The 13619-nt window shown below is 41.1% G+C and overlaps 1 protein-coding gene across 1 annotated transcript in view; it reads right to left on the bottom strand.

The window, feature by feature from the left end:
• Positions 1-10: 10 nt before the first annotated feature.
• The window catches only part of LOC103918445 (chromosome unknown open reading frame, human C7orf31), a gene marked incomplete at its 3' end in the record, with an annotated part of 26194 nt that continues 12585 nt past the window's right edge, over positions 11-13619 (bottom strand). Inside the window, 8 exon segments of the mRNA XM_009325757.1 lie at positions 11-29; positions 31-107; positions 615-747; positions 3120-3307; positions 4446-4519; positions 5731-5915; positions 7565-7594; positions 13327-13398. Of these exon segments, the coding sequence (XP_009324032.1) occupies positions 11-29; positions 31-107; positions 615-747; positions 3120-3307; positions 4446-4519; positions 5731-5915; positions 7565-7594; positions 13327-13398 (778 nt within the window).

Genomic DNA, 13619 nt, shown 5'->3' with positions numbered 1-13619 from the left:
CCTCAGTAATGTTATCTCTGAGGTCTTTTGTCTCCTGTTGTGGAATCATGAAAACGTTTTTGTGCTGCTGTCTTAGAGAAGGAATACTGCAGTTCCAGCAGTGCTGTCTGGTGCCAAGGAACCTCACAGCTAGGGATCCATCCAGGCAGTGCTGTCCCTCTTGGCCCGTCCATGCAGGTTGACATGCTTCTTGACGCCAAAGCTTGTGCAACAAAATTCTGCTTTCCTCACCCTTTACATCCAGTGGTAAGCCTGGCTTACTCAGACTAACTGGGTTTTCCCATATTGTATGTTGATCCAAATGTCTGGGCTTGAAGTCTTCGTAGGAAAGGGAACATGCAGATTTTGTAAGGGATTCAAGTTCAGGCCTTCCTGAAAGCTGCCCCCTCTACAATGCTTCTGTTTGCAATGTGTCAGTGATGTTCTGAAGTTTGTTTATTGGCGGCCTTGTATCCAGAAAATGAACTTTCTGGTAGCATGTCTGAGACAGAGTGGCCTGCTCTTGGCTCACATCCCGTTTCTCGTCTGGGCTTTCTGTCACTTTACGCTGCTTAACCTAGACTGGCTACTGGTTTTGTTTTACTCAGCATTGTGGCTGAGTAGCCGGCTACTACAGTAGGAACCCTGAATAAAGGTGGAGGCATCTGAACACTGGAGGAGTACTGTTCTTGCAGAATTGATTCATGGGGACATTGACCTTGAAGTAAACATGCAGTGCACCCTTCAAGAGGTCTCACTTGTGAGAGACTAGGCAGAAATGTTTCTTTCTATATGGAGGAGGTAACAGGATTTACACTGTCATCTAAGTCTCTTATTTTAGCAGGGACTGCTTATTTTAGCAGATCATTGCCTGAGACTAGTGAAATGGCTCAGTTAGGGGTCTCCCAGGCAAAGGAAAGCAGCCCAGACATTCATTACTGCCCTGCCTCATAGGGAGCTTAGAGTCAGTCTTTACGCTTTGGAGAAGAAAATATTCTGCTCCACCCCAATGCATAAGATGTAGATGGGTATAGATGTCTTGTGCTCTGTTCTGCTTTCTTCTATAAGCATCTGTCTTCCCATTTGTGGTCTCATAAGCAATATGATAGTATAAACGGAGACCTGCATTAGTGTGGTTTAACTTCTTTTAGGAACTGTTGCAAGTGGGACTGATGCTGCTCACTGGCATGTGGCTTTTTAGCTTTCTCAACCACAGTTTGACCCACTGCTTGAATACTGTTACCCTGTATTAATCATTTGTACTGTTGAGGCTTCAGATACTGGTGCAGAGTCAAAGCTGCATTCTATAGGAACTGTTCAAACATAAAGTAGATTTGAGTGCTATAGCCAGAGAATGTTTTTCAGCAGTTACTATGCTGAACAATCCAAGTGTTTGATATTTAACGTATATATGCTTTAAGTGAAATAATGTTGTTCAGGTAAATCAGCATGGCCCAGGGTAGGCCTCTGCCAATCGCACTTTGGAAGCCAGAGGGCAATAAAACTGTTCAGTTTTGATTTAATGTAAGTTGCTAGTTTGGATTTTAATTTCCAGAGACAAGCTGTTGAAAGTGTTCTTTAAAGTGTTCATCATCATAAAGTGAAACATTTGTTTCTTCATCACACTGGAGAAAAAGCTAGACAGGTTTTCCATTTCAGGTACAGGGATTCAATTATCAGAAACTTGTAAATGCCATTTCAAAAGGGATTTCCTTACTTGGATTTTTTTTTAATCCGATAGAAAGAAAGCAGGACATTTTGGGGACTTTTTATCCAGGGCCATTTTTGGACTATAAGAAAATGACAGCATCTTACTTAGTTGCCCTGCTTCTTGTATTTCTGTGCAGTTTGAACCCGCAAATGCTGTAAAGCCAGCAGTGCTGTGGAAGGGTGAGCAGGAATCCGTTCCTTCTGGTTTACCTGCAGAATTGCTTAGTCAGTTAGAATAAATTAGACATGTGTATGTACTCTGCATGACAATGTGCAGGTGTCACTGAATGGCTTAAGCCATTACAGGTAATGATGCATTAGCAAAAAGCAGCTCAACTTGATTTGCTATGCATATATACCATGTTATGCTTCATTTGCATGAGTAGCATTTAATACAAATAGTATCTTTTCACTTTTATACAGGCCACACAGAATATAAAAATTGTTGAAGACAATAATCAAAACTCCCCCATTCTTTAGAGTAAATCTTTGCATTAAAATAGAATATGATAATGTTACTGATGCACCCTTAAGGAAGAAAGGCAAATCACTCACGTAAACGGAGGAGGATGAATCATAGAAACTCTGCCAAACTTAAACTGGTATAGTTAGTAAGGAGGCAATAGTCTGCAATGGTAATAAGTCACTTATCAAATAAACAGTGTGCAGTAAAGACAGTAAGTTGATGAGTTCAGTGGGGTTGTCCTGATTAACACCAGCTGAACATCTAGCCAATATGTTTCAGTCTCTGCAGTGGTGCACCATTCACATGAGAGCTGCCAACTCATTTTATGGAGACTGTTACTCATACTTCTCAAGGCAAAAGGTTGTTTGAATTGCTGTCGTGTTGACAGCAAAACTTTAAATGATACGATAAAAAATAAGCAGATAATCACAATAACTTCTCCCCCTGCAAACCCTGAACAAGTCATTAATCCATTACAGAAGTTCTGTCAACCAGCTGTGTCAGGACTGATTTAGTATACTGAACTTTTGCCTCTGTTTTAGAGCGAGCCTTGCCCTGCGCTTAAGTATTATCAAAGGGAAGGCTTAATTCTGCTAGCTGAATCTGGTAATACTCTTGCCAGTATTACTTGTGGTGGAAGCATAAGATTCTTAGTAAATGCAGTACTTACTAGTTCCATGTCTTCACCTAGTTCTCCAGCTAATCTGCCAGCTGCTTTTATGTAATTGTTATCCAGGATAAGGGAATTCATAGGACCTCTTCCTTAATGGAGACATATTTATTGTCATACATTTTTATTGGTTAGAAAAATCAGAATTAATGCACAGTCCCCCTGAAAAACCTCAGATAATTTATAGTTTTTGTGGCCTTTGTTACTAAATGACAAAAAAATTAATTTCTTTGAGAAATTTAGGGGCTAACACTTTGTGGTCTTTCATTGCGACCCCAAGTAAACTAATTTAACAAAAAATGCTTATCTGTGAAGTCCCGACTGTATGTTGTGATCCCCAGAGCCCTTTCAGTGTTTTGTAGCATATTGGTTGTTCTTGGAGAGAGGTTATGTTCTAGCTCTTTAAAAGTGGAGTTGGGGGCGACTATCTTTGCTGGATTTGGATAGTATATTTGACCCTTTTCTTCAGCAAACTTAGGAAACTGAAGGATAAGAAGAAATAGGTAAGGCATAAACCAAATATGTGTGCTGGATGGAAAAGACTATTTTAAAGGTTCGACATAACACTTGTTGTGTTGCCTCCCCTCCCCCAATTATCTGTTTAGTAAATGCTAATAAAAGTAAAAATGTGGTGGAAAATTGTCTTCAGTACAGTATTACTACTCAAGTGGAAGACTCAACAGGTACATAATTCAGCTGAACTCAATTCAGATAACTTGGAATCAAGTTCTCCATGGTAGCCATACCTGGGCAGAACATTACAGAACATAAGCTTTCTTTCATAGTCACAATTACAGACTGCCTTAAAATGGACTGCCACTTATTGTTTCCCTTGCCACATCTGTAAGACTGTGTGTCTACAAAGGCTGTATCTTTCTTTGTTCACCACTATTTTTTCCTCTGCTATTCATGACTTTTATCTGCCATCAAACTTCAGGCTACATCCCTTTGGGAGGAGAACTAGTGTTTAGCCAAGATGTAGAATAGTAGAAACGTGATCATTCATGAACAAATTCACTCTTCTGTTTTAGGGACCAGCCCAGTCTCCATCATTACACTGGGGAAGGCAAGGTTGGAGGCAAAGACCATCCACAAAGAGGACGTCTGTTTTCTTGAAGACATGGAAATAGAGACACCAGCCTGTCAGTATGTTCGCAGGACTTGTGAAGAGGTAAGGAGGAGCAAAGATCTACTGCTGCCCAAACCCATTTCTTTGATGAGCTGCAGAGTGTAATCTGGGCTTCTGAATGCAGCCCCCCCTTCCTCTCTCCCAAATGTATGGTCAGCAGCTATTATTGCTTCTTCTTCTTGTTCTTCTTATCTCCAGAGCTACTTGGCTAGGTGCTATGAGAGCTAGTTACAACTTAAAGGACTTCAGTCACAGGACAGCCTGCTAGCCTCTGATCTTGTTTATATATTGCTGAGGTGGCTGAAAACTGCCTCTGAAGCTTTTCACTCCTTGTATGCGTGATGCTTAATTCATGGTCTGCAGGTGTTTGGAACAGTACAGGAGCTCTCTGTGTAAAAATGTCTCCCATGAAAGAGGTGCAGAGAAGTTTAATTAAAAAAAAAAAGAAGGCATTTTGCTCTTTTCTGTATGAACTGCGTACTTGGAAGTACGTGTGCTGTCCCGACAGTGCACAGCCTTCTTCCGGGAGTTGGAGCACTGGCAACTTCATGCCTATATGGATTACCTATAGGGGAAATATTTAACATGTTCTAATGGAACACCATTGATCAGAATGACAGATGGATCTGCATTTTAAGCTGTAGACATATGCTCACTATAAAGACAGCTGTGCTGGTGGAAGAGGTTCTTTCTGTGAGCTGCTGCTCATGTCTCTTCTACCTTGGGAGAGGATCTGCAGACAGAACTCATCTTCACTCTTTTGTTAGAAAATCAGCAGGATTAGATCAGATGACCCGTTTAATCAGCATAAGTTAACCCAACTGCCTTTTTGGAAGCACTCAGTGTGATTATCTGCACCACCAGATCTGCAAGGCTAGTTGTTTCAGGCAGAGAGGTGGCGACAAGCAGCTGAGGGCTGGATCTTACACCAGATAAAGCTGCCTCTGCAGAAGGCCATCTGCCCATGGCCAATTGCAGGAGCTCTGGATTGATTCACACACCAGCAGGGAAGATTCTTATTGCATTTTCTGTGCATGATTTTTAAAAACAACAACAACAAACAATAAAGCTTGATGAATTGTGAAGCTGGCTCTATATTCATAATGTCACCATCAGAGGAATAACTGAGTGCTACTACATGTCTTATAAAAATGAAACTGCCGTGCATGCTTGGAAGAGCTTAATTTCCAACCCTGGTTCTATCACTGCTTCTTCTCTCCAGTCTTTCTGCCTCAATTTCCCTATTTACCTCACAATGATGCTGTCAGCATTAACTACATAATAGCTACTCTGAGTTTTGTAAAGGTAAGATGTGGAAAAGGCACAAAGGTTTTAAATACAACCTTCCAGTGGTAAAAGTCACCTGAGTGTGCTCTGGGTTATCTGTACTTAACCAGAGATTTCTCCTTCAGTCACTGAGAACTGGAGTGTCCTGATCTTAGAGGAAGTCAAACCATATGGAGGGAACAGCGAATGAAGTTAAAGTATTTTCTAAGTGCCAGTGGTGGCTGCCCCCTTAGCTAGTAATTCTGAACCTGCTAAGATTTGCTGGAAATAGGTCTTGGCCTTTGATGATCCTCCTGTTGTGCAAAAATAGGCTTTGTAAGCCCACCTCCACACATGATTAGTGTTTCTTAAATTGACCAATGATCAATGAAATATAATAATATTCAGATTCTGGCTGTGTTAAGCTTCAGTGGAAAAGAGTCATGACTTCAGTAGTGTTTCTAAGTAAGTTTCAAGAATAAATGGTAAACCAAAAGAGTGCGGTCTTACCTCTGGTCTTCCTCAGAACAACCACATCAAAAGTCTTGGTAGGGATATTGGGATGGAAAGGCTGATGACTTCTTGCATCGATCCCAGTATCTCGATCCTCAGGTGATCTGAAGTTTGGGAACATGACATACCTAAAGATGTGTGTCTGGTAGGGATGAGAGGTGTGAAATGGCAGGCATAGTGGTCTTGGGTTGGTTTGAGTTGGCAGGAAGAAGGACAGAAAGGAACAAGATTTCCTTATTTTGCATTTCACAGAGTTTTAGCTTTAAATATAACACTTTGCAAGAACTGGGAGAGATGTGAGAATCAGAAAGGCGGTATCTTAGTTCTTTAATCCCCTCTTGCTTGCACCCTGCAAAAAATTCACAGTGATGATTCCTTTGTAGCTTTTGTACATAATCAGTCATATCAATTCACATTTACTTTTATGTGGCTTAAGGGAAGGAAAATGTGGACTTCTGATTCTTGCACAGCTCCAATTAATAGTAACTGAGTTTGTGCTTGTGAAATCAAAATTTGCCTCTAAGATGTTTATTTCTGGGAGGAAGGAAGATAAAGCTAAACTGGAGAGTTTTATGGGATACTGAGAACCGGGATTTCATGGAGTGCCCACGTTCCTGTGCCTATTTTCTTCAGCTTTCAGTTTTTCATGATAGAATAGTTAAAAAACTTACTAAAATCAGGGAAATCCTGAAATATTCTGAGGAAAATGGAAGCAGCGGCTTATTCCAGTAAGAGAGACTATCACCCTTTTGGGATTCTTCTAAACTTTACCACAACTGTATACAGCAGCTTACTGAGAGCAAACGCCTTTCTCCAATTGCTGTATAAAGCAAAGTCACAACCTTATACAGGAGCCAAATTAATTTCATTCCTGAGGCTGTGCATCATGACATAATGAGATGTCTTATCAAGCTGGGCTTTTCTGAGGCTTCTGTCTCATAAATCTGCTTTATACATACTTTAGATCCCTTAGCTGTGCTTGGTAGATGCTCCCAAACACTTTAATTCACATTAGGTAAAGAGGCCATGAACAACACGGCTGAGAAAACCCAATTAGCCCATAGGCAAGTCAGCAAGATTAGTATTTGTTAGGAGAGTGGGTGTCCTAGGCAAACACTGCTAACCTGTTAAACCTATCACTGCATGCTTCATTCGAGAGAGAGTTTTTTGCCTATGTGCTGGTTTTGGCTAGGGGTAGAGTTAATTTTCTTCATAGTAGCTAGTGTGGGGCTCTGTTTTGGATTTGTGCTGGAAACAGTGTTGATAACACAGGGATGTTTTAGTCACTGCTGAGCAGGGCTTACACAGGGTCAGGGCCTTTTCTGCTTCTCACCCCACCCCACCAGCGAGGAGGCTGGGGGTGCACAAGAAGTTGGGAGGGGACACAGCCGGGACAGCTGACCCCAACTGACCAAAGGGATATTCCACACCATATGATGTCATGCTCAGCATATAAAGCTGGGGGAAGAAGGAGGAAGGGTAGGACATTGGGAGTGATGGTGTTTGTCTTCCCAAGTAACCGTTACGCGTGATGGAGCCCTGCTTTCCTGGAGATGGCTGAACACCTGCCTGCCGATGGGAAGGAGTGAATGAATTCCTTGTTTTGCTTTGCTCGTGTGTGTGGCTTTTTCCCCCATCCCAATAGGGGGGAGTGAGCGAGCGGCTGCGTGGTGCTCAGTTGCCAGCTGGGGTTAAACCACAACATCTAGTAGTGTTGCTGCTGCTTATTGCCAAGGAACCTGCACTGTGCAATTATGGCTGTAAGAGGAACAACTTGCCTTTTTATTTCATAAAGGAAGGATAAGATATAATATAGGTGAAATGTATTCACTTAGCCAAACTGTCTGGTGGTTTACAAAGCCTATATTAGGGAAGAAAAATAATAAGTTACCTGAAGTGACCCACGTTCATTTGCACATCCCACATTTTATCTGAATCAGTGCAATCAGTATACATTAGGGACAAATCAATGTGTAAGCAGTGCAGACAATATTCTTCCTGATACTACTCATTCCATGAGGAATGTTTTGTGTTGCCAGGTGCCAAAGACTGAAAAGGCACCGAGAACAAGTGGTGTGCAGAATGTCTTTTTAAAAGGAGTGAGGGAAAAATCTATCCTCTTATGCTTTTGTGTAGTAAGGACTATATTAACTAACAATGGTATGTGCTATTAGTAAAAATAAATCCTTTTATCAGTAATGCAAAACAGAAAACATGTCCTGTTTCTACTTGCAGAGAAAATACTTATTCATTCCATGCTGATAAATTATTTATATTTTACCATGGAGACTTATTTTATGCTTCAAATAAGTTTTAAAAAAGCAGTCAAAAGAATACACTAACTTTAAAGGGCAAGAATTTAATCACTGAGACTAGCTAAGAGTCTCGTGGCAATTGTACCAAGTCAGAAAAATGTCTAAGATTAAAAATTTAATTAATTTGCTTAACGGTTCTTTGTGGTATAATGAAAAAAAAAAAAGCCTGAAAGACAATATTACTGGACTAATCTAAGTGGTTCACCTGGAGTTCCAAAATCTCATGTATTTCATGAGGAAGGCTTAATTACCAAGTCTTGCTTGAAAGGGTCTTTACCATATATGAGTAGGAGAGATTGACTGCTGGTAGTCTTTTTTCAAGCTTTATTATTTGTACAGTGATCACACAAAGTTTCTTGATTTTACAAGCCATATACCAAAATCTTCATATTGTCCCCTTGTTTTTCTCAGTGAGGAGAGGGATGTCCCAGGTTCATTCCCAAGCAGGAGATGGTGATAACGTCTCATGGCTCCTCCCCTTGCTCAGGTTGAGGACAGAGCCATGTGGGATGTTAATGGGCCCCATGGGGACTCCATCATTTCAGCCTTAGCAGTTCCTGTGGGAACTCTCCTCCTCCCACAGCTGGGGATTACTCAGTAGCTTGGTTAATGACACAGCCGTAGCATGGGAGCTGCACCCAAGCTCTGTTCAAGTCACTTGTGACTCAAGAGCTGCAACTTGGCCACTCCATCATTGCATTAGACTCTGTAAAAATAGGTGTTGCACAGTTACAAAGAGGAAATATACCCCCTTGCTCAAAGAATCTAAATACAGTCCTGTGCTTATTTCTTTCCATACTGGCATGGGTGTTTTGAAGATAATCTCCAAGTGCCAGATCAATTTTGTTCACACATTCTGATACAACATGCACAAGTCATGCATTTCATTGTGAAATCTGTGCTGGGATGCCATGGGACTCAGTGCAGTCAACACGAGGTGTGATATCTCACAAGTTACAGCATAACTCATGCCTCAACTGAGCTGAACAAAAGATCTACTGTTAATGTGTGATGCTACAAAGATAACAGGACTTAATCGAAGTGTTGGATTCTGACAACCATTTGTATATTGTTACATTTATAATGATCTGGGACTGATTCAAACTTTGTGTCTGTCTTGAAAACAGAACGCTTTTACAGAAATATCCATACTTACAGGACAGCAATCTTTAAAACTTTATTTCACAGATACTTCTAATTGATTTTCCATTTCTGTGGTTAGAACTGGTGCTGTATGTCTGCTGTTCCTGTAGACATGAAGGAAAATGTCAAATTTCAAATGTCAACACAACAAATTGTGTTACAATTTGATTGTAACACAATGTGAATTGAAAATAAACACTAAGAAGTATTTTCAATTTCCATTTCCATTCCATTTTTACAATGTGAATTGTTACATTGTGTTACAGTGTGAATTGTTACATTCTTCATTGCATTCATTGGACATATTCCTGATACAAATATGCAAAAATAAGGACAGTCAGTCTGCTTTGTGCTCTGGCATGGCAGAACTACTTCAGTACCTTTGTAGAGTACTTTTTCATTATAACATCTCAACTTAAGGCAGCAATAAAATAAGGATGAACAAGCATTTTCATCACTGTACTGTGATTTAGAGAAGCTTTGTGAGCTCAGGTTGTAACAGCCAGCAAAGCTTTGCATTTCCAGAGGTGGACAGTTATTTAGAGTGTTCCTTATATTTTTAAAATTCAAACTGGGTAATCAAGCCTGAAGCCACCCAGAATGGATGGCAGCATAGAAAGGTAGAGCTCTGGCTGGAAAAGAAGAAAGAAATAGCAGCTTTTCCAAATTTGGCACTGAGATGCTTTCAGTGGAGTTCTAGTAGACTTTTGCTGGAGTCTGCCAGTATCACACAAGAAACAGTTGCTAAGTATTATGTTATCTGTCCCTTTGTGTTCAGTCCACAGAGTACATGGAGTCTATCAGTCTCTTGAAAAGAAGTCAGACTCAAGCTGGAGGGACTTATGCTCCCAGTTTGGAAAGCCCCAGAACAAATCCAGGGAGTGGTCCAGATCGACACCATCCCATTTCCCTAGCAATGAGTGCACTGTGGGCACTCATCAAACACTTTTTGATAAAATAGGCATAAACCAAGTTTCATGTGAGAGAGAGTATCCTTATGGAAACACTGGCTTCGCCTGCAGTAGTTCTGCAGCTCCCCTCCTGATGTAGTGCGAGCACTGTGTGCAGGGACACACTTGTTAAGTAACGGTAATAAAAGACACATTGGAACCTGTGTGACCTTCATGAGGAGCTCCCACTTCCCACCATTTTTCTACTCTCTGACACGTGGTAGGAGCCTCTGAAGGGCTGTTTCTTCTCTCAGGTGTGGTGTTGGTCTGAGAGTGATGCAGTGTGGGGAGCCTCATGACCTTCAGCTTCTTTTCTAGATAGAAATTATGACTGGAGAATAAAACGTTTCACATGCTTTAACTGGCTTTCTCTGCAGCCCTTTATTATTTCAAAGGGAAGCAATCACTTATCTTGCCTAACCTTAAAACCTGCTTGGTCGGGGAGCTGCAGGTCAGGGAACCACCAGGGACTGGGGAGCTGGGGGACAGCCAGAGGAATGGAAGTGCTGTGTGGCATGATAAACAGTGAAAGCAGATTAAAACCCACATGGAAAAAAGCCAGTTTTCATTCATTCTGTGCTGTCACTGAACCCACCGAAAACCTCATTGGTGTGACTTGTCTTTGGAAGGACAGCTGCAAATGCTGTAGCCTGATGTAGAGTGTGTGTACCTAGGTTCTTGGCAATGGCTGAAGGGTGTGGTTTTGGATGCTTTTCAAGATGTTGCAGTCTCATTTGATGTGAACTTGAGGACTCATTACGTCTTTAGATGGGAGGAGGCAACTAGTTTTCTCCAGTACATTTGACTGGGAGGGCATATGTGTGTGGCCCACTGCTAATGCACTTATAAAAGCACATCTGCACAAACGCAGTGATTCATTCTAGTGCAAAACTGCACAAGGATACATAGTGTGCATACTTAAGGCAAAGGCATAGTTGTCCCATGAAAGTGTAAAGAGTTATTGTAAATGCCTGGTAATTCATTTCCCACAAAAGACAGTAATGGCTCAAAGGAGGCCTCACAGGCTATAAGGTAAACAAACTGAGAGTTAATAGCCCCCAGGTAGGCCTGCAGAGCACCACTCGGAGGGTATTTTTCAGAAAAGGTTCCATATGGCTGTCACCACTTAATAGTCCCTGACAGCAGGAGGAGTATTTGCTCTGAAAGACCTTGGACTATGAACATGGAAGATTTTTTTTTGTGTGTGTTTTAAACAAAACTTTCTGTTTTAAAGGATATTTTCTTTCCTTCAATTTAAAAGTCTTTCAAAGACCAAGAAAATACAACCTTGTAGGAAAAGAAAACGCTCTAACTAGGACAAAGCATAGACCATAAAATATTTTTAGCCACCCAGCATGTTTCAGGTTAAGATGTGAGTGCAAAATAATGGAGAAGGTATATCAATGTGCTGTTCATCAAATATTCAGAGTCCAAGGTCGTGTACTTTTCAGTATGTACGGGGCCAGAGTTTGATCTACTCCTGTGTAAAACCTCCTTCCTCCTTATACAGCTAGCACAAGGGCACAGAGTCACAGCAGTCCCTGGTTGCTTCCTCTTAAGGAAGCAAATCCCCAGAAAGGTGCCGTGATCTCTACCTCCGCCTGTGTGCATGGATGGTCCATTCTGTTGAGCAACCGGCACGAGGAACACTCTTGCTATGAAGTGAATGGGTCCCAGAGCATCCTTAACCAGGAAGCATTTGAGGTTGGCCAGCCTAGGAATTACTGAAAACACAGCAGGCCTCCTACCCCATACGAAGCACAGTTTTTAATTTTACTCCACAATTTGCCTGTGTTTCTGCTGTTTCAGGGATACCAATATCAATGTCACATAAAAGGACACTTACTTGACTAGCAAGTCACAGCGGACCAAATTGTTTGCCAGCATCATTCCGCTGCAGTCAATGGAGTTTTCTTGGGGATGGATTAGGTAATAAAACAGAACCACCCAGCTTGACTGTGCAACATGAGAGTGCCTACTTTGCTTGGATGTTGGTTTTAAAATAACTTAAAAGTGCTCCACTATCCTACAAAAGTGCACGGGCCAGTTCTTGTTACTTAGTGCTTAGGAAACTTATAGGAAGAAACTTGCAGGGAAACTTGCTACTTCCTTGTAGCTTGTAATCAAATTCTGCAGAAGCAGCACAGCCAATGCCTCTAATGTGCATTGGTGGTCAAAGGCCACAAGCTGTCCCAGTAAAAAGGAGTTTTGGCTTGTACACTACTGTAGGTAACGACACTCACTTCTGCTTCTGCTGCATGCTGTAATGAGGTAATAAAGAGAGAAGCCTGCAAAAAGCACTGGATTACAAAGAATGGGGTTGCAGGTTTCCTTGTGTAGCTTCTGTGGCCTGTTTACAATTAGCTCTCCTGCTTTTCTAGAGTGTCTGAGTTTACACAAAATGGGGAGCAGGTACCTCACGTGCAGGGAGGCTAAAGGGAGAGTGGTGGGGTCAAACAATGCGCCTCACAGCCCTATAAAGATAACTGAGAAATTGTCACAGAATTATTCTCAGGCTTCTGATATGGTCTAGTTATCAATGCAAATGTGAGAGGTGTAACTTTTTCCTTTTCTGCTTTTGAAGAATTTACATTTACACTTTAAATTACCTTAATCTAAAATCTCGGTAGTTTGATCAAATTTAAGTGTCTTGCTGTTGCCATCAAGTGGCAAAATGTTGAATTGCAGAACTCCAGCAGCATCCAAATTCATTCAGTCTGATATCTCCTGAACAGCAACAGTGAGAAAACTAATCCTTGCCAAGCCTCCTCCAAAAATACATCTGTATATATATATACACACCAGAAAAATAGACTGAAATACACGATGTCATGGTTACTTCAGTTACTTCAGTTTAATTTGGATTCTAACTAGTAGAAAGGCTAATATTTTTGAGTATTACGAGTTGATAAATATGGACAACCTGTAAAGCACACTAAGAGACCCTTGTTGAAGAGATACTAAACTGAAGGGGTATAATGCCGTATTCTGAATTTCCTTCCCAACTGTGTTTGCTCTCCTTTCTTACTAGCTAATCCCTTTTTACAGAACATGGCCCTTCAGATTTCATATCATATCTGCACTTCATATCATATGTGCATAATCTCACCAGAGTGGAATGAACATTCAGTTTGCTGTTATATTCAATAAATTCACAATCTGCTTAACGCACAGTTTAAACTTACAGTTCATCATTTATACACATATAACTTTTTTTCAGCTGGGTGACATCATAGTACTACTCAGGGCGAAGGCCTCTGTGCAAAGAGAAAGCATAAATGTAGACAGCTTATGCTCTATTTGCTTATAAAAACCCAAATCAATTGATATGTTTTTGTCTTGATTTCTCAGATAAGCCTTAATATCAAAACTCATAGATGTTGCTAGTGTGGAAATAGAATCATAGAATCATAGAATAGTTTGGGTTGGAAGGGACCTCTAAAGGTCATCTAGTCCAACCCCCCTGCCGTGGGCAGGA

Source organism: Pygoscelis adeliae, unplaced genomic scaffold, assembly GCF_000699105.1.
Source record: "Pygoscelis adeliae isolate BGI_AS28 unplaced genomic scaffold, ASM69910v1 Scaffold226, whole genome shotgun sequence".
NCBI lineage: Eukaryota > Metazoa > Chordata > Aves > Sphenisciformes > Spheniscidae > Pygoscelis > Pygoscelis adeliae.
This window is presented reverse-complemented; position numbering and strand designations above follow the sequence as displayed.